Below are 21,269 nucleotides of genomic sequence, written 5' to 3' on the forward strand. Positions count from 1 at the left end.
TACGCAATATCTTCATCCTGCTTTTGACAACCGTACATGGCGTCCTTCGTTACTGCTTCGGCAGCATAATCAGGTTTCATCTCGCTTCGAAAAATTAATTTAACGAACAATTTAACATCAAATCACACAACCAGGGAATTAAGGTATGTTTAATCTGCACAGCTTTACTCTCTGAAAGATAATTGTCTCACATGAAGGGGTTGGAAGCGAAAGTTAAAGTATTGAGTAGCCTCCGTGATTACATACCGTTGGTTATATTGTTCATATGTAAGCAGTTCCACTACGAAGAACGACAAATGTTAATGAAACTGCGTGAAACAAGACATCAGCCCCTCATACTTTGGTCGAAAACATTTCAAGTAGCCATATAGTGTATGATTTTCAGTGCTTCTATTTTTCAGAGAGCAATGCTCCTAGTGGTTTACTGGTCAATATGTTACATCAGCCTTGTCGCTCAAGATCACCTGTAGTCTAGCCTCTAGGCCTAGTGCTTCCATGCATACTTCCATGCATACTTGTGCTTCCATGCATACTAGTTCTGACAATCTGAGTATCTTTTAGAGAAGCTCCAGTTTTCATATCAGATACTGAAGTGGAGGAATTTAAAGTTTGACCTATTTTCCCAGTAGGCTAGAGGGAGTAAATCTGTTTGATAATTATCTTCCAAGCATGAACTGTAGGCTCCATTCCAACAAGAATGTACTACATTGACCCTGTTATTTGCTTTTCATCATCAAGTGTTTATTTTGTCATTTGCCAGTGTACACTTTTTTGATGTGTAAAGTAATGTCCTAAGAAATGTTGAGAGAGCGTATGGGAAAACGACTGAATAAGTATTGCACTTCTGTTGTCTCCTTTTCCATGCCATGAAGGTACAACAAGATAACAGTAGCATGTACACGTGTAAAATATCACTGTACACTAGTCTCTGTTCTATCCTAATTCTGTAAACATTTTTACTTGCTGGATATAGTACATGAATGTTTGAAGATAATGTACTCTACACGACTATAACTGATTTAGTAGCTGCTTCATGAGACATCACTATTAATCCAGATGTTGGATGAATAGTGGGTAAGACATTGATACCATTCACCCAGATGCTGGATGAATAGAGGGTAAGACATCACTGCTCACCCAGATGCTGGATGAATAGTGGGTAAAACACACTATTCACCCAAATGCTGGTTCAAAAGATAACTGTCATTTGAATGAATGAAATTGAAAGAAATTAAACCAATCTAACCAGTGTGTGACAGTTACTGTACAACAGAATCTATTCAATTTAAAGGTCCATTGTAGAGGATTTTCTTTCCTTCTTTATGCCTTGCAAGAATACCGATTGCATTTTTTTCAATGAAGTAAGGTTGGATGTCTTTTAGTGTATAATTAATTGAAAAAGCAAGTTTTCTTGTGTGAAAATGTAACCTTATGCCAACTTTTTTTTAGGTCAACATGGATGATTTATGAATAATGAATAAATTTACTACATAGTAATTAGCATTTTGAGCCTAACTATAACTAATCATTTACATTTATTGGGTGCATCTCAGTAAAGATAACCGATACACCAGAGTTGTTTACATTCAATTCATTTATTTGCCTTTTCATTGCAGGTTCTATAGCCACAATGGCCACTACAGTTGTTGTATTTGGGGCGACTGGTCTCCAAGGGGGTTCAGTGGTAAAAAGTCTCTTGGCAGCCCCAGAGAAGTACAAAGTCAAAGCGGTTACTAGAAACGCTAATTCCCCGGCAGCGACAAAGTTGTCTTCGCAGGGGGCAGAGGTCATTCAGGCAGATTTAAATAATAGAGAGAGTCTCGCCGAAATCATGTCCGGTGCTCATGCCTGCTTCCTCATGACCAAAACGGATTTCACAGCGGCTGACGCAGAGGAAATGGAGTTCAGCCAAGGGCATGCTGTCGTGGATGTTTGCCTGTTTGCCAAAGTCAAGCATTTGATTTTCAGCGGACAACCACACGTGAGGAGGGTTCTCGGTGCGGGAGCGAGGCATATGGATGCTAAGGCAAGGATAGAGGACTACATTAACGAGAAGGAAGTCCCAAGGACGACGGTCATTCTGCCGTTTGCCTATGAACACTTCTTTGGGGTTCATAAACCAAAAAAGAGAGAGATGCAAACATATGATATTGGTAAGTTCAAGAATATGAAAGTTTGTTTCCCAACTTGTTAAAAAATGAGACTAAACCAACTCACATTTCCAAATTATATGCAATTTCATCATTTATTATCCTACTGGTAAAGTTGAGTTGTTAAATTTATCCTCCAAAAAAAAAAAAAAAATCATGTGGAATATTAAAACTTTTCAATTAACAAAAACCAGTTAAGAACACATTAAGCAACAGATAAGGACAGACAGTTAAATTGGACAAATGATTAATTTATTCAGTTATCCTCTGAAGAAGATCCTGATTAGATCAAAATGTCAGCCTTGCTCTTACCTTTTTACATGAACTTTTACATTTTAACTTTTTTTTTACATTAACTTTTTACTCAAACATATTTACCTACACATGATTTTTGCAGTCGATAAGCAGTTTGCTAACAGTTATTGCTCTCTGTTTAGTTCAGTGTTGGTAATAATCAATAATAACACAATGGTGGCAGATTTTACAATCCTACGTAGTCCTAATTTTAAGTCCGAAGCTTCCAATGAATGCATTATTACTGTCTGATAAATATTTGATTTCAACCAACAGCTATTCCCGTCGGTGGGACCTCCATTGACATGTTCAGTATCAGCGAGCTGGGAGATGCAGTGAAATACATCTTAGAGCATCCAAATGAAACCATCAACAAAACCTACTGTCTCTCTGCGGATAAAAAGACGATCCCCGAGATAGTTGGGATCCTCAACAACCATCTGAAGCCATACAAGTTCCAACATTCAGAGGTAAGACAAACCTTGTTTTCACATGTTTCTTTCTGTAGTTGTTTGTAAAGTAAATCATTGAAAAATCATTGAAAATAGAACAAATTTACAAATATATTTCTCTGAATAAATTGTTCCAAACACAGTCTAGGTTGAAATCACTTTCAATAAAATTACCACTCCCCCTCAAAAAAAAGATTGTAAACAAAGTAATTGCAAATTGTAGAGACAAATTTTCCCAAAATATTCTTTAATATCCCAAGTATCTATCACCTCAAAATTATTCTTCAGTACAACAGACTCTTTTTCCTCATTTCAGAAGATCTAAAGATTTCCTTTACTTTTGAATTTGGGACAGTTTTATATATTTTTATGAGTGACTGATAATAAAGCTTCCTGGTTGTATACAGTAACATGTAATATTTTGTGCTGTAATACAATTGTTTCCGTACTGTTTTACTTTTGCAGACATTGTATAGACTGGCTTTCATTCTTTTGATTTTTTCTCGATATTAAACAGATTGACGTCAGCCAATTCCAGCGTCTTCCCTTCCCAGGAGCTACAGACATAGCCCACATGTTCGAGTTCCTCAATCTAGCCACTCACAGGTACAACATGGTATCCACCAAGAAACTTATTCCTAATGTCTTGACCTTTGACACTTGGGTTCAACAAAACAAAGAAGAAATAATAGCACATCTAGATAAATAAGACAACTCTTGTTTGGATTTCTACGGACATACTTGCTCAATTCGAAGAGGGTCAGGAAATTTTAGATTTTTTGACACACCAACTTTCTGCTGTTGCAGGTCCCTCTCCCCAATAGGACAGATTCATTTTGCATATTACAAATCTAACTACCAATTGTGTGTGAGTTTGCAGATGAGCTACAGTATGTGTTCTCCAATGCTCTTGTGGCTAGTGACAAACAAAGATTGGGAGGGGGGGGGAGAAATAAAGATTGGGAGGAAGTCGGGGGGGGGCCTGTTCCATGATAGCATATTATTTTGAGAGCTGGTTTGCTATCCTACATAAATCATGTTGTGTATACATTTTTACAAGGGCAGTGTTATCATGGCAAAAGTTTGCATGTTATTAATCTAAAAATGGTGTCAGTGCAACATAACTTTTATAATCAATGGAATTATTTGTTTCTCTCTATTCTCTAAATTAATACCAATTTTTGTAACAAAATATGTATGCTTACAATTTCTTGATAAATTGTGTTTTCATTTGAATTTTATTCTGATGGTTTGGTAAACTTATCAGGAATTGGGGACTAATCCCACACAACTGTTAACCTTCCATTTGTTTAACATATGATTATGCTTTATACTTTTAAATTCCTAATTTGACCAGTTTTGACATGATATTTCTTCATTAATCCAAAATTTAAAGTTGCCCATAAGGTATACTGTAAGTGGTACATTATTACATGCTTCTATGTATTTATGTATGTAACTAACAATGAACTTCATACTTTTCATAGTTTTGCTTAGTAACTGCTTGCAGTGAGATTTTTTCTTTTTAACCATTTGCTGTGATTTTCCAACCAAGGACTTGTCATGTACAAGAACTCATATAGTAGCATATTGGTAAATTTCATATTATGACTAAACATATGTAAGAATCTATGCATTAATTAGTGAATTTATAAAAGGTTTTGAAGTTGGCCAAAACACTACTGTATGTGCAGAGTTCAAACATTGTCTCACAGTAGCACTAAAATTAATGCAGCCTGAAGTATTACTAAGTGTCATTTTACTGACTGTAGCACCTCCTTGAATTTTCCAGTGCTGTGGGGCATTGAAGTTGAATTTTACAGTCTTGTTTGAGGCCAAGACCCCTCACACGATTTTCCAACAATTAACCCCTAGTCATTGATAACTTGTCAGACCCACGCACCAAAGTGTGCATAATTCAATCAATCACTCCTGGGGCACTACAGTGCACCATACCTACAGTATGTGTCCCCTGGGGGACTTCTGATAGAGTGTGCAGACAAACGAAGGACTGCTGAAAAAAAACCTAAAAAATTATTATTGTTTTAAGAAAGTATTTATTATACTTTACACCACTAAACCCAGTGACAGATAGCCAGTTGACCTTACAACTATCATAATGTTATCGCAAACTGATATTCCTAGACACTTTGCTCCTTTTATATTTATTGTGTAATCACAGCAATGTTGAATTATTTATTTCGATAATTTATTTTTCAGACCAAAAGCAACAAGTATACTGACATAGCAGGTTACCAAACTTGCATATGAGGTTATATAATGAGATAGTGAGAGATATTTATCTTAGAATAGCGCTATTATACCAGTGCACCAGTATCGGAAACTGAAATTGTTTTATTCTAGTTGTACGTTTGTGTAGCTTGCCTTACATATTGTACAGTACAGTGACTAATAACCATGCTCAACGATATCATACAATCACTGTGGAGTTACAACATAAGATCTGGTATTTAATGTTTGCACCTTGTCATTTTAATCTTGTAACTTCACCCCGGGAATTGTTAAAATCAGTATCCAACTTTGGCTGATGATAAAATGTACTTCCCTCCCTCACCCACATTTTACAAGTCTGTAGGATGCGTAACTAATATTTAAGATAAAGACACGTATTCAACAAACAACATCAAATGATATCGATAATGTTGCAAAAAAGTTGGCAATAACTAATTTTAACTTTTGCACATAGTACAGTACAGTATTTCACTAGCACAATGCAGTGACATTGAAAATACATATTTTCATATCCATTGATTTTGCACAAAACTTTGAATAAAATGGAAAAAAAAGAAGTTCACTTTTTTGCCTCATGTTCTTGTTTTGTTCCTTATGATTTTTCTTTGTAGAATACAATACAAATTATCCACTAATTACAAGTAAAATTCCAACTCCTGCACACACACAAAATTAAAGATCTGTATATTTTAGTTTTTGAATATGAGGGTTACAGTATATGGTGATAATAGCAATGTATATATTACTGGGTATGAAAATGATCTTGTGGGTCATGTGCAGTAAAAGTTTTGCACACATTCTGCAGGCCACCATTCAAGAATGTACTTGTTGCTATGACGAAAATGGTAATATTACATACATGGGAAATAACAGATCAGAAAATTTTAAACGTACAATGTGTTGTGCACCTAGTACGATACTTTCAAACATCTATCACAAGAAGGCACCAAAGTTATCTGTGAACATAAGTTATGCTTTTTCTTGAGCTATATACATGAGGTTCCATATGCCACAGGAAAGAAAAATCTAAATTGTGATATTTTAATCAGTTGTTTTTACAGTAGGTATACATGATAGAATGTGACACACTGGACATTGAACAGGTGTGCAGTGTAGTGTCCATGAAAGACCATCATAACATTTTTTCTCCCTTTCAAATCTGTCCAGTTGCTGTGTGGTCTTGCTATTGATGTAAGCTGTAACCATACATGTAACTTCCTTCCTCTGCTTGATTATCCTGTGGTCCGATCTTCTAAATTGTTTTCATCATACAAAAAGTCAAAATGAAGGCAACAACAAATGTCATGTTGAATAAAAGAAACAAGTGTACTGCTATGAATCCGTCAGGCAGATAAATTCCAGTTTGCAATGATATTAATATTCGCAATATTAGTAATCAATGTTATAAAATATTTCAACGAATCGGAAAGTACCTCTGCTGGGTGGGTGATAGAATAATGGTTGACAGCTCGAAGAACTTTGTAAAGTCAATAGAAAATCTTATAGATGTTCATACTTGAGACAGTATTATGAGAAATGATATTGCAAGAGAAGTTCTGAACCCCTTCAACTAGTTTCAGCAAATTTTCATCCTGTCCTAATTTGATGAAACACATGCACGGATTCCAAGCACAATGGGGAGGACAAAAAGTGGTGACATCACTTGTGAGTAATGCCCCTGTGGTGTACCTTCAGTTGCTAGTTTTTGGCACAACAAATATTCAAATAGAAAGGTGAGAGTTAACAGCAATGCACTCCATAGTACTTTGACACCAGCCGTCTTGAAATCATGTTCCAGAAATAGCCGTATGAAAACGATTACAGAAAAATATGCAATCATACCAACTCCTGTAAACAGAGGAATGAAAACGGTCCACCAGGATACATCCCAGACTTGTTCCACTTTTAGTGCCACTAAAATGGTAAACAATAAAATGCTGAGTGTATGAATCCACATCTCAAATACTGTCATCCCCAACCACTGGGTTGCTTCTTTTTTGGTGTACAACATTTTGAGTAATGTTGTAGCTTCCTGAGTAAACTGGTAAGTGGTATGTGCTACAAGTACTAGTATATTGCACCGTAAATGAACGATAAGCCCTGTGTTTTGAAATTAGGCTTGGGTCACTTGTTTGACATCATAGTTACTGTTCTAAACATATCACCACGGTAATTAAAACACATCACCAATGTTTTAAATATAATCACCACAAGCCTATCGATAAATCTGCTACATATATCGAACGTAGGTTTGTTAGCACTGTTATTTTTAACCGTAACGATATGCCTTAATATGCTTAGGCAAGGCTACATACATACAGTTAAATAGTACATGCTAGACTAAGTAATGTATACGGAACTTAGCCTAGGCTAGCAATCATTCTTCTGTTTTAGTCTCCTTTGACGAGATAGATATTTTATCACCTTTGTAGATAGATCGGTTGCATGTGCAAAAGAAGAAGAAAATCGCTTTTACTGGAAATGCGATTCTTGCTGAGTTCAATGTGTCACTGCAATGAAGGAAAATAAAGAGGAAAATGTTTTGATATCGCGAAACTACTACATAATGCAAAAGTTTCGTTCCAGCTCGTGACCTTTGCCCTAGCCCTTTTGCGACCGTAAGTTGGTACCAAGACAGTCGTTTCATTCATGTAACCGTAGCTAAGACACAGCCCGCATGCGCAAAACAGTAATTGGTCGTCCGGCCGGTCAATTCAGTCTATACGCGACGGCTAGGCCTACAAAGTACATTTGTAAGTTCTACAACGTTTATGTCATTTTGGAATGTGATGCAACTAGATCGTCAACATGACCAAGCAAACAAGAAAGCGAAGTTCAAGCGGTAATTTTTGTCATAAGCCTCATAGCAATAGGCGATACGCAAATCAATTGTAAAGCCGTAGCCGCCCTAAGTTACTGTAACTAAGTATAACCTAGCCTAAGCCTACGTTAGGCTAAAATAGTCCTAGTCTAGTAGCATGGACACTGCGAAGTTCGGACACCTAAGCATTAAAACACTCCAAAACTATATGTTATGGTATAAATCACCTGAAAATATACTTGATATGGTGGGGTCATTTTGGAGAGAATAACTGTAGATTCGTAGTTTTTCGTGAAATTGGCCCTTGCTGTAGCCTAGGTTGTCATGGTGATTGGTGAAATCGTGTATTTCTTAGGGGTGTCCGAACTTCGCAGTGTTCCGAACTTCGCAATACTGACAATACTACTACTAGTAGAACCAAGCCTAGTACTACTACTAGTAATAGTAGTTGTAAAAGTAAAACAAATAAAGGCCTTCACAAGTGACAAATGCAGTTCCTTGAATAGTTTTCCTCCTGCCACTGTCTTAAGAAAATGAAATTTAATTTAGCTGTAGTGTTAGTGTTAGGCATATGACAACAGATCAGGCCTTTTATTTTTAACCGGAAAAAATGCATTGCTTGCATGTTATGGGTTTGAAATTCATAATGTGCAGATATTTTAAATCAAATAATAAAAATGCAAGAATGTCATTTTTTATGTCTCTCTTTAGAAATGCAAGATGGATCAGACATGGAGTCAAGAAAAAGGCAAAGGACTTGTGTGCGAGTTGCAAAGAAGAATGACAACAACAAACAAAAAGATAGCAAAGATGGGTAGGTCTAAATCTCTTTAATTATTCATATAGGCCTACTTGCTATTAATTAACAGTGTGAAGTACGTCAGGAAATATAGTATGGTTTGGTATTTTCATGTATTATTGGGATAACAATGTACTTATATATGTCACAATCTATTATCAACGTAAGAGGCTGTGACAGAAGCTGTCACTCTGATGCTAACATCCTCAGTGTGCTAGCCTACTACTATATCTAACCTCATCGGAATTGTTAGTTTTTCCTGAAGTTTACATGTCAGGGTGTTCGAAGTTTATCAGATCGCTGGATTTAATTGGTTGTTTATATTCACATGAAGTGTTCAGCACTTTCATACTTAACTTTGACTTTGAACTCTGTTATTCACCTACCAGGGATGCTTCCAGCAGTGTAACAAAACAAGATGGAGAAAACAGCATATCAACAGAGGGTGCATCAACCATGACAGTTACTCCTGTCTTAGGTGAAACTTGCACTGTTCTACAATCAGAAAAGGAGAACTCATTAGCAGTTCAAATCACAAAAGAAGGTGGTAAGACTAGTGAAATTGGGGATGTAAAGAATGCAGACAGTGACAGTGGAAAGATTGAAGTAATGTCACAACTTGCAGATACAGGACAAACTAGTGGTGCTGGTCTTACTGGAGATACCTTACATCAAGGGATACCTGCTTGTGAGAAGAATTTGACAGTTGAAATGGACAGTGAATCAGTTAAAGAGGATGAGGCAACATGTTTGATAACAGACAATTCTAAAATAGTGAGTGGGGGTTCCCCAAGGGGGACAGTTATAGATGAAAGTGTGCAAAATGACAACAATGAAAGCAGGACAGATGAGTTACAAGTGATAAATATAGAAGATAAAGTTGAGTCAAGAGAAGTTCCTTCAATTGAAATGGAATCGTTACCAATTTCCGGACAGATTTCCGCAGTCGATAACTGTCAGAATGAATCAACTGCAGTTGCCCAGTCAGTGGACGATTCATCAGAACAGAATATGATTAACAAAACTGAAGCATTTGAAGATAAGGGGCTCACAGAATTGCCAAAAGGACAAGTAGTTGAGAAGGTGATATCCGATGATGTAAACAACACTAAAGATAACCTTGAAGTAGTGACAGAGAGAAATAAGGAGGGAACTTCAACATGTACTTCCACTCTTGAGGCTAGCACTGACTCTGTGAAGACTGCAGAAAATAGTTCTGTTGATGGTATGTTGCTATAGTAATGAGGTACATAAGTCTAATAATTGTTTCAAGTATATTTCAGTTTTTTTTTAATACTCTATCACCTACTAAGCCAGACTATCACATGACAAGGTTATGATTGCAACAGTTACAAGGGAGTTGGATAATGTTCATCATAGTGTTTATGGCAGTATAAAGGACTTAATGAAAGCTACCCTCGGCTTTCTGACTACTTCAGATAAAAAGGAAGGGTATCTTATTGTCACTCTATAAATCAGTTTGCCATGGATGCATGAAACTTCCATTGAGTCATAACAATAATAAATTTAGCATATCATTTCATCGATAGTCAGACTGTTTAAAAATGGGTCTGGACTTAACTGGATAAGTCCCTTTCTTCAAGATGAAACATTGACTGACTTGTGTCCAACAACTGATCTGACTTACTAGATTCGTCATTGTCTTTGATATAATGTTGCCTTTCATATTTTACTTCAAATTAATTTTGTTTATCCTTTTAGATATTTTGTCAAGTAAGCCAGGGTCGATGGAATCATCTGCCAAAGATGGAGACAACTTTGAAGCCTGCGTAGATTTGATGGATTTCACAAGCTCGCAGCTACTCAAGATTGAGGCTGAGGAGTGTGACAAAATCAGCAAACCTGTTGGCATTGACACTCAGTCATCATCACATCAGATGACTGATCCACCAACACCTGATACCAGTCAGATGGAGGAGAGGCAGGGTGATGGAAGGGCAAGAGAAGTCATGAGAAAGATGATGAAGGATCTTAATGAAATCAAGTGAGGAATAATGTCATTTTGTGTTTTAATCTTTTAATTTGACTGGTGTGTATAATCTTGATTATCTCTCTTAAGTGAAGCCCATTCAGTCTATATTTTATGGTTTTAAAGGAAGCAATACCTCTGAGAAGATGCAATTTTTTTGTATCGTTATTTGACTAATCATTTAATGCAATAGTAATTTTGTAAAATACACTGACTGTTGATTTGAACACTGCTTCAAAATTGAATTGAGAGTGACTGGCACAGATTCACTAGAAGACCAGGTTTATAGTGATGAATATTCCCACGCCCTCCCCCCCCCCCCCCAAAGAGAGGGAATGCACCATCTCACAGATCTACCAAAAGAAACAAAGTCAAGCACCCACCAACTTATCTACACATGACAGTCATGTGATTTTACACATATGATGTTTCCCAAACAAATACTCATCCTATCCCACGTCTCAGACATCCGTAAGCATTATGGAATGACAAGTAAATTTTAATACAATCTTTTCATTTTTATTAATCTTTTGATATCAAGGTTGGTAACAGGTTCATTACTGTCTCAGATGTCGCAATACAGGAAACACCGCTCCCAGCGACAGCCGCAGCCATCTGCATTCAGTACGGCAACTGCAAACCAGCCAACCTCGGGACAGTCTTTCCAGAGAAAACACAGAGGATCAGTCACATCACAGTTTAAAAAGTATTAGTGGAAACATCTTAGCATCAAAGAACACTATTTATTGAAGGCTTGTTCCTCCTCTGTCTTTTCATAAAGCCATTGTATCATTGGCAATGATTCAATATATCATATGTCAATGTGAGATCCAGTCTGAAATACAAACATTCATTCTTGACATATTATTATTCATTCATTAATTATTCACTGCTGATGGTAAGAGTATCTTGGACTGAGTTCTATGAAAGACAAAAAGTTATTACATCATTTTGCTATATTTCATAAAAAAATTCTCTCTCTCATTTTTTTTAGCTCAAAGTTGAGACTTTACCGCTAATTAGATATTGTATAATATAAATAAGTTATATAGAGTTGTGGAAATCATTACGTAGTACATTTTATCACCAAATAAATTTAAACATTAATGACGTATGAAAGGAATATCTTTTTAGTGAATTGCAGAGATGCATTGATGTTACTAAAAATTGATGACACCAACATTCCATAATTTAATCTCATATCCCAATAAGATGATGGGAAACAGTTAAGTTGTACATTTCTCGGATAGGGATATGATTTTTTAAGAAAGTTACTGGGAATTTTTTGCAACTGTTTATGTGAAGACCATTTCCTCAAAGCATTTTGTATCACAAAGATATACATTTTTCAAATTTGGCTTCTTCATGTTTGTTACATTGGGTATTCAGCAGTGTGCCTTGTTTCAGATTTTCCATTGTACGTTTTTAATATTTTATAGTTGATATATACTTTGGGATTGATAATTTAATTATTAAAGTTTCACGCTCCAAGGTTTGGGAAATAAACATGTTCAAACAAGCTACTTATTTGCGTCTATTGCTGTCTGTGTTATATTATGGGAATGTAAGAAGGGTCTTTAAGTAATTCAATAGCCATCCTACTGGATGAATTGATCAAAGATATTCTCTGTTCAGAATTCCGATGAGACTGTTTTCACCGTCACAATATATCAAATATATTCACAATGTAAAATATGTATTATGCAGTTATGCGTTCGATACATGAAGTGTTTTACAGGATGTTGCCCCCCCCCCCCCCAACTCCAACTCCAGCCAACTGCACATGAAAACAACAAGGCATATAGAAGCTAGAGCCTACGGATGCAATTTGGTTACGGTTTCCTCTATACAGTGCTCTAAAGTTTACACCGTGCGTAGCTCTAACGTTTTTTGGGACCACGCTTACGTCACATACACAAAACTGATGGTTAAAACTGGCAGATCGACTGGAATGAAGAGGGTCCTGGTCACGTAGGCGCATAAATAGAGGCTTAACCAGCCCTTTTGTCTCTCCCCTTAATTTTGGTCTGATGGACAAACTAGAGCATTTTGTGCCCGTTAAATGACATCGGACAGGTTAGTTTACTCCGGAACCCTCGGCGCTGAGCTTATAGCAAAAGAAAAATGGTTATATACATACACGGTGGTTAACTACAATTGTTTATTTTACGCTATAAGATGGAGAAGTTGGAATTCCCCTACCAATCCCGCCCGGTACTTCATTAGTTCGCTGACTGACTTTACGCCAATTGGTGATTGTTGATAATTCATCGAGTAGTGGGTATATATATAAAGACCATGATATTGAGTAATAACATCAACAAACCCAGTAGAAAAGATGCAGGCTTTCCTTGATGGTTGACTTCAGAAAGTCATTTAGCCAATACAGTTTTATGGCTTATTGGCACTCCGGTTCACGAGGTTAACAACGAAATACAAACACCCCGACTGCTCGACAAAGGCATTAGCGACTTGACAGGGATTTCATGGATTTGAGTTGCATTTTGAAGTGGGTTATTATCGACCGTCACATACGGCTTTTACCCTCCCATTCACCTCCCGGGTTACTTGATCGATTTAAGCAGAAAACACACACTCTTTGGGCAATTGTTACATCTAGAGACATGATTACAACGTACCAACTCAGTGGTTATTAAATCAGACCGTTATAGCAAGGCTTAAGACTATATCACCATTTTAAAATTAATGCCAAGAGATGTTCGAGTGAAGTCGTAATTCTCTCAAAGCCAATGTGTGCTTGGCCATAACATTATCCTTCTAAAGCTCTCGGGCAGATTTGGTAACTGAAAATCGGTAAGTTTATCATTCTAAACATAAGATATTAAGTGTAAATGATAAATAGTGCTATGAAGATGAGTCAGGCCTGTATAGCGACCATGCTTGTCACAAGCTATTGTGCTCTCCGTCTGAGCCACATTTCCAAAATGTGCGCAAAATCTTCAAAAGTTACAGGACACGAGGATTGTGCTTCAGCTGTAATTGATAATGCCCCTCTTTAAACGGTAAATGGCTGGTGTCCCGCCAAGTCGAAACGTCTGACTATACCGGTCTGATGTGAGTTCTTGCAAGTTACAACATAAGTCGTTTCAAAATTGGAGTGAAAAAATAAATCATGGCTAACAAAGATCAGTCCGCTTTTATAAGAGTTTGGTTACCAAAGAAAAAAATAATCACAAACCAACATGTTGCTTGACTAAACTTTCCATTTATAAACTGCATTTGTTTATTATTTTGTTTATCGTTTATTTGACATATGTTTGGCGACTAAAATAATCGCTAACTCATCAATCGCTTCTCGACCTTCTGGCTAAGATCATGTACAACATTAGGTTCCCCTTCTAGGGTGACACAGTCACAGTCTCAATGCAAGGGGACTGGGTTGAGAGGGATCAGTCGTGCGGTTGTTTGGTTTTTCGTGCCCAAGTTCTTTCTAGCTATAGGGTGACTTTTTCTGAAAGAGTTTCCATTAATCTACATCACGTTCAGGATTTGAGACAAATGCAGTGAGAGATAAAATACTCGATATTGATGGATATGTGGCATGTAAAACACAGGTTTCGATAGTCTTCACCTTCCGTATTGATAGACAGAGGTGCAGTAACCGCCCGTGGAAAATAAAGGCGCCGACAGGTTTACAAGATACGGGTGGATCTATTTTGTGGGGGGGGGGGGGAAGTGAAAAAAGTGTATGTGTGTGGTAGGGAGGGAGGGCAATGCATGTCAAAATGTAGTGAAGGGAATGGATAAGCAAGTCCCATATCATTGCTTTTGTTGAGATCAAGAAAAACAAAATTATTTCCCAGACTACAACTGTAGTACAGCGCGGCAAATGATGTCAGCACCCAGCTACATCTTTTCTTGATTTCCCGGTATACATAATATGCTTATCCACTTGCCACTGATTTTCAAATATATATACATGGTAGTCATAAATGTCTATAATGAATTACATACTTCTGTTGTGTTGTGGTTTAAAACGGAAATGTATATCTGTCTGGTTTGTTTTTATTTTCAGAGATCAGTTAATTGTTCCGACTATTATCGGTTAACCGTATACGACAATTGGCATGCGTGAGCAATCGAACCAAAAAATCACAAAAGACGGTTATCGGACCACGAGGGAAGACCCACCGATACGCCGACATATTTCAAGAGCTCAGTATCCAACGTACAGAGTTCCTTCATATATTACAGATGAAAGTGCCCTTCCAAGTCCAACCATTACTACATATGGATATCCACGGTATTCTTACGATGAAATAAGCATACCGTCTTATCAACCGCCAACATCGAACAAACATTCTTCCTCTTCAGATGTTAGTCAATTCGAGTTACTGAGTTATACCTCACCGGATTATCCACTGACGAGTTACCAAATCCCCGATGAATCGCAACCTGTGGTGCAACGGATGCAAATTTACGATATACCATCTTATAACTTACGCCGTTATAGCCCGCAGAGTCACAGCACTTTCCAGAAGAAAGATTCAGTTCCGCAATACAAGAAACATTACCCGAAATTCCCGATACCGCGATATCAGACAAGATCGGGGACCATAGCACAGACAAATTTGGCAAGAGGCACCGCACGTGATGCCTTTCAAAAATAAGGACACGGTATAAGCCCCTCTCCTGACACTTTCATTTCACTTTGTGATATCAAAAGACGCAGATAAGATTATTTCTGTAACTGCAGATGTAAAGAGATGGGCCTCAAGCGAAATTAAATACAATCTACTGTTTGTTACTTTTATTATTGACAGTTTGACATTGGTACTTGATGAATATTCATTAGATGACGTAGTTTGCATGTCATCGATCGTTTCAACGATGAACGAATGCTCGGCTCTTATAAGAGACTCTTACATTGAGAGACAACTGTTAGAAGAAACAGACGATGATATTTCTTGGAAAGAAAACCAAATCATCGGTGAAAACCTGCAAAAGTCGTGGCTTGATGTGTGTTCTTGGATTCCAAACGGTGCGGGCCAATTTCGTCGTCATAGCAACGACAACAAAAGCTCGAACCAATCCAAGCCTCACAGTAAACTCGGGGCGAATTTACGAACAACTACACAAGCCCATGCCAAGCGAATACAAGGCGCAAACTTCCGGAAAGGTGGACAATGTATTGAATTTCATTTCAAACATTATAATAATCCGAAGAAATATATCGAGCAGTACAGAAGATTCCATACATTTGGAGGTCCTTTGGAGAGACTGTCTTCTCGAGAAATAACGACAAGGGAACGAAATAGAGAAGTGAACAATACAAGCAGAGATTTCACAGAAGAACAAGCAGGTTATCTACATTTTGGGCAACCATTTACTCCACTCAAATCTTGTCTTCAAAATGGAGGCATGAAACGTAATTCCCCAGATATTGAGCTTCAGTTACAACTCATTTCTCGTCGACCAGCTACTACGATACAAGGACATAGCCTTGTGAACGACAGAAGTGACTTAAAATACCACGCAAGCTTTTCTGGTAATACAAGTTTACCTAGCTATTGCGCTTTAACAGAAACCGCCAAATCTCGCCGACGAACGGGGAATAAAGGAGTTTCTAGGGTCAGAGGTTACGAGAGTACAGGAAGTAGTACACAGAGGCACTCTGCCGATGCGTTATTGTATGCCTCTAATATCTCTTACAGAGCACCACCTCATACTGCACCGACCGATACGTTTAGAAAATCCTTAGAGGTTCATCTGCCTCATGGAGAGAAGATGGTACTGAAAAATAATAAACTCTACTCTTGGGAACAGTCCTCGTTTACCGATGCCATCGACAGTAATTATCAACAAAGCATGATGGGACACAGTGCGATTCCCCGTGCCCCTTACATGCCCGGATCACTTATCAAGCACTTACCTCCGACATTCTTCGCTGCGAATCAGAACCACAAGTCAACAGACGTACTTATAGACAAACCATACAGGTAAGCAACAGACGCACAGATACACAAACCCTACAGGTAAGCGATACATGCAGTCATTTGGCGGAAAGATGTCGATCTCAAACGACGCAGCAAAAATGACCATAAAATACACACACTTTCATCACATTTTATTCGTATAGTTTTTTTGTCCTGTCAGTATCCATGGAGATGAATTGTTATTTGCGACAATTCTTCATCATGACACTCCATTAACAAGATTCTTTCCCTCTTCAAGTATGCATAGCTTAGTGAATGGTCTCTTCTCTAACGTCATTATATTGTTCAATAGACGACAGTATTATAACGGGTAATCGCACGAGTCGTCCATTCTTCAAAAATAACATTAATAACAATAAGAAATAAAAAATTAATAAATATAGAGGACCCCCAAATTTGTGTAGTTTATTTCCTACAGTGATTTAATACAGTGATTTGAGCCAAGGTTATGGTTAACAACTACGTACCGGTACGCCATTCAGGGCACAAAAAGAAAAAAAAATAGTTTTTTTTCACTGTAGAGATATAATGTCAGCCATAGAAACTGTGACCACGTGATAATGGCAATGATATTGAAAATATAAGATATACCAGAAAATAATTTTTACAAAAAGCAAAAACGTCGGGTCAGGTAAAATATGATAAATGCTAAATGACAAAGTCCTTCAGATGAATTGCGAATGGATCGTTACAAACCCTTAATTAGATACCAATAACCTTTCCTGTGTAGTTCTTCATTGTAGTTACGTAATCGTAGTTAGAAATCCTTGTAGTTACGTCATCATTAGTATACTTCTCTCTCTTCAGTTTTGTGCCTGTAAAGCCACCAGCCATCCCATCCGAAAAAAGGGTAAAATACTTCATATTTTGTTCTTTCTTTATCATACATGTACCATCATCAGTATTTTTCTACAGCACCTCCTCTATACTAACTATTATCACTTATTTGCATCTTCTCTGTTTACCGGGTTTAAATACATGAAGTTGTTTTTACGGTTGTTGAAGAAAACCTGTTCAGCTAAGAGAGTCAAGACAGAGCAAAACAAAACAGGACAACGAAACGAACGATACGAGGCGATGCAAGTTGTTAACGAGTTAAATTTGATCACCAGACACTGTAGTGGTGTAACCATGGAGGTAAAAACAGTATTTGGTTGTTGAAAAACACAAACTGTGTATCAAAGACGGAAACGCACGGCAAGATAGGATAAAAGATACCACACAGCAAGAAAGAACGAAACGCCAGCAATTCCAGATAAGAAAACGTGATTACTCTCCTAAATGTACCGTGATGCAAGAACTTGGAAAATGAATAACACACACTATCGGTTACCCGCTCGGTACCACTCCCCCCCCCCCCCTTCGAACCCCTCTTCCTCCAACGCCCTACAAATACGGCACTTACTGAACTGTAGATATGTGGGTAAGGAAATAACCAGTTGAATATTCTGTCCCACTCCATCTTAGTGTTGATTCCCGACCCGTTGCTAAAGTCTTTCTTGACTACGCCACTGTTAAGTTAATAAAATCAAAGCTAACCAGTATTAAGAAGTGTCGGAAAGTCTATTGATTTTGCAGTGACGCCACGTGTCGATAAACTGATCAGCCAATTATAATAAGCGCCAGCAACTTACATCAGATCTAGCACTTTATCACTGGAAGCTAGAATGTCTCTCTCATATAAGCTTCCAAGTGTTCTTATAACTTCCATTGATACTGCGAAAGTCTGCTCCTTATCACCCCACTCCTCACCTCACTGGTCCCTCATCCCATCACCCAATTTGAAATGACATGCACGTTATTCTTTCAACCACTGGTAAGTTAAGATATTGCTCGTTTTTGCCCTGTTTCGTATTTTTTCAATATACTAACATCATTGTGCCAAATTTCCAGACATTTGTAAAATACTAGCGCAACAGGCCGTCAATCCTTCCCCTCTCGTCCCCTACCGTCCCGTCCCCTACCGTCCCCTCCCGTCCCCTACCCTACCCTCCCGTCCCCCACCCCGTACTAGCATGCCCTGCTGACAGTAATTAGCTATATCTAAGTATTACTCAAACTAAGAATACAACTGAATCTATTCAAACTATATTAACATCACTTCATTCGTCAGTAACTAATGATTCATCTTGTTACTACTTTCTTGGACAGAGACAACGCAATAAATTGTTCGACTGGAGTTACAGTTGATTATATGGATTCTGATGGGAGCTATACGCCCATGGTAGAGGAGAGGAGACCACAACATACTGAGATAATGCTAGAGAACTTCTACAAAGAACTACTGGCCGCAGCGCATCAACTTCAACGCGCGCAGCCGGGGAAGGTGAATGTCGTTCCCACTGTTCTCTGTTTGTATGAATAAACTGGATATCGAGTCGGTGATGTTTGAAATTCACATCCGGAGGGGGTGGGGGTACGTGTTGATCTTTACGGTCCTTGTGGTTAAATCCCAAATGTTATCCTTTTGACCAAAATTATACATTTTTACGTACTTTAAAAGAAATTGCTACTAAGCTTCTAAACGTCAGAATTTTAAATATTATCTTGACTTGAAATGTTTCTTCCATGAATGTAAGTAGTGGTCACCATACAAAGAGAAAATATATTTTTGCACGTCAGCAGGTATTAGAGAAGGACAGGATCCCTCGCCCTACCTCCCAAACCAACAGTGTCGCCTCTTCCTGGGAGCCAAGACTTGCTGAATCAGTTCTGCGAATATTCAAAGGCGACAACACGGCTAAGGGGTCAAATGTCAAAGGTCAACCAAAGTCGGTATCAATCTCGCAAATTATTGATCATTGTATGCCAATCAAAACGGAAGATGAGAGAACTGCCAGACTGAAGCATGGACGAGTATATATGGACTACCCAACAGGTAGCGAGGGTCAAAGGTCACGAGTTCAAAGGTCACCTCGACAAACACACAATTATTCAGGTTGTAGCCCGGTTACAGAGAAAGAAGCGAGTCCAATAGCTAAGATTGAACATAGTAATTCGAAAAAGGTAGCTACAACAACTATTCTTAAACTGTGTTCTAAACACAAAGAATATGTAAACAAGGGAGAACGGTTTTCACCCAAACCTGCAAACATTCTTTCTGAAAACATGTCTTTATCGAAAAATAACAATATTACAACAAGCTTCACATCAAAAAGGCAGCAGGAATGTAATTCTGATGGAACCGATTCGACCACGAAGTCAAAACTAGGCAAAGAAATAGCTCACCACAGGAGAGCATCGAAACAACAAAAGAACGATTTCCACAAGTACGTATCGAGCCACTCGCAAGCAATGTTTGCAAACAGTGCGCCCTCATTGAACAGCCACGGTATGCAGACATATGTCAAACCATCAATTAAAAGAAATGTAAGTACTGAGGCAGGATCTAAGGATCAAAATGAATATTCGTATAATACAGTCTACCATGTACGATTAGGAAACCCTTGCGATAAGTCTTCATAATACTTTCGAAAGGTTGAAACTGTTGAAATAACGTATAAAACGTTCAAAGCTGGAGTAATCTAAACGTACATTGACTTACAAAATGCAGCCCTTGACATTTCGATAGATTACTAGTCTTGACCTAAACTGCCCGTTTTGGTTTTATTGGTTTCTCTGTCTTTATCATAGCATTTATGATACATAATGATGGTAATAGGAAATGCATGATTTACACACATACATATATGTATATATATATATATATATTATATATATATATATATATATATATATATATATATATATATATATATTTATTTAGAATTGAAATTGTAGTGAGTTGGAAATATATATATATATATATATGTTGGTTTTTGCCAGATAAATCCTTTGTTACTTCATAAAACTGGATCACAGTAACAGGTCTGTGCTGTTAAACATAGCACATGGCTTTCATTGTCACATCTTTCATGTTTACAACCTTTTTGGCCACAAAAAAAGAAAAAGGTGTTTCATTTGTTAACCTAGCTGGACTCTGAATTCATTATCAAAATGCAACTTCTTTTCTGGGGGTAATTTTTTTATAAAGATAAAGAAAACCCTTTCCAACTCATTTGCCATGTTTGATGCATTTCTCTTCTGTAATCAGGTAACATCCATTCAAATGTGAAGATTCCCCCTTTTTTTATCTTTTACAAAAGCAAATCTTTATGAAGCAACAAGCTATGTAATTTCATCCGACAGATGGAGAAATTATACACAATTTTTTGAGATTCTTGAGAATTTGAGATTTTTGAGAATTTCGAACGTTGCAAAACATATTCCTTTCAATCGTTGATAACAGAACTAACGATTTTGAGCAAATGGAACATGTCAAATAAAAAATGGAAAAATAGAAATGAGACTTCAAATGTAGACACAGACCGTTTCTTTTTTACAAATATATTTTTAAGTTAATACCTTATCTTTAACATCACCCTGCCAACACAAAGTTCATTAAAAATATGACATTTATTAATAATCTGACAAAAATTGAGGCTGCTATGTGTTTTTACAACACATCAAGAAGGAAAGTCGTTCTTAAGAAATAAGACTTAAGACAATGAGAA

General features: G+C 37.4%; 4 protein-coding genes across 6 annotated transcripts; 3 read left to right on the plus strand and 1 right to left on the minus strand.

Annotated features, from left to right (window-relative positions):
* The first annotated feature begins 1 nt into the window (after position 1).
* On the plus strand, positions 2–6,287 carry LOC139963511 (nmrA-like family domain-containing protein 1). Its single transcript, XM_071964342.1, has 4 exons — positions 2–143; positions 1,617–2,153; positions 2,721–2,914; positions 3,414–6,287. The coding sequence occupies exons 2-4, from the start codon at positions 1,631–1,633 to the stop codon at positions 3,603–3,605; spliced, it is 909 nt and encodes a 302-aa protein (XP_071820443.1). The 5' UTR covers positions 2–143; positions 1,617–1,630; the 3' UTR covers positions 3,606–6,287.
* LOC139963512 (transmembrane protein 203-like) lies at positions 5,708–7,714 on the minus strand. The gene has a single exon (XM_071964344.1). It carries the CDS (start codon positions 7,158–7,160, stop codon positions 6,747–6,749), a length of 414 nt encoding a protein of 137 aa, XP_071820445.1. The 5' UTR covers positions 7,161–7,714; the 3' UTR covers positions 5,708–6,746.
* A 108-nt stretch (positions 7,715–7,822) lies between these two features.
* LOC139963510 (uncharacterized) lies at positions 7,823–12,022 on the plus strand. Its single transcript, XM_071964341.1, has 5 exons — positions 7,823–7,991; positions 8,682–8,784; positions 9,159–9,994; positions 10,492–10,774; positions 11,301–12,022. Exons 1-5 carry the CDS (start codon positions 7,958–7,960, stop codon positions 11,470–11,472), a joined length of 1,428 nt encoding a protein of 475 aa, XP_071820442.1. The 5' UTR covers positions 7,823–7,957; the 3' UTR covers positions 11,473–12,022.
* A 1,292-nt stretch (positions 12,023–13,314) lies between these two features.
* LOC139963586 (uncharacterized) lies at positions 13,315–20,413 on the plus strand. 3 transcript variants are annotated; one of them, XM_071964471.1, is made up of 4 exons: positions 13,315–13,573; positions 14,796–16,719; positions 17,524–17,566; positions 18,868–19,040. In XM_071964471.1, the coding sequence occupies exons 2-4, from the start codon at positions 15,590–15,592 to the stop codon at positions 18,904–18,906; spliced, it is 1,212 nt and encodes a 403-aa protein (XP_071820572.1). In that variant the 5' UTR covers positions 13,315–13,573; positions 14,796–15,589; the 3' UTR covers positions 18,907–19,040. The 3 variants fall into 3 exon arrangements, with proteins under 3 accessions (XP_071820572.1, XP_071820570.1, XP_071820571.1); XM_071964469.1 differs by lacking the exon at positions 17,524–17,566 and adding an exon at positions 19,339–20,413 and having other exon boundaries at positions 13,317–13,573; positions 18,868–19,042; XM_071964470.1 differs by lacking the exon at positions 17,524–17,566 and adding an exon at positions 19,342–20,412 and having other exon boundaries at positions 13,320–13,573; positions 18,868–19,042.
* The last annotated feature ends 856 nt before the right edge of the window (positions 20,414–21,269 follow it).

This window comes from Apostichopus japonicus, chromosome 22 (assembly GCF_037975245.1).
Source record: "Apostichopus japonicus isolate 1M-3 chromosome 22, ASM3797524v1, whole genome shotgun sequence".
Classification (NCBI taxonomy): domain Eukaryota; kingdom Metazoa; phylum Echinodermata; class Holothuroidea; order Aspidochirotida; family Stichopodidae; genus Apostichopus; species Apostichopus japonicus.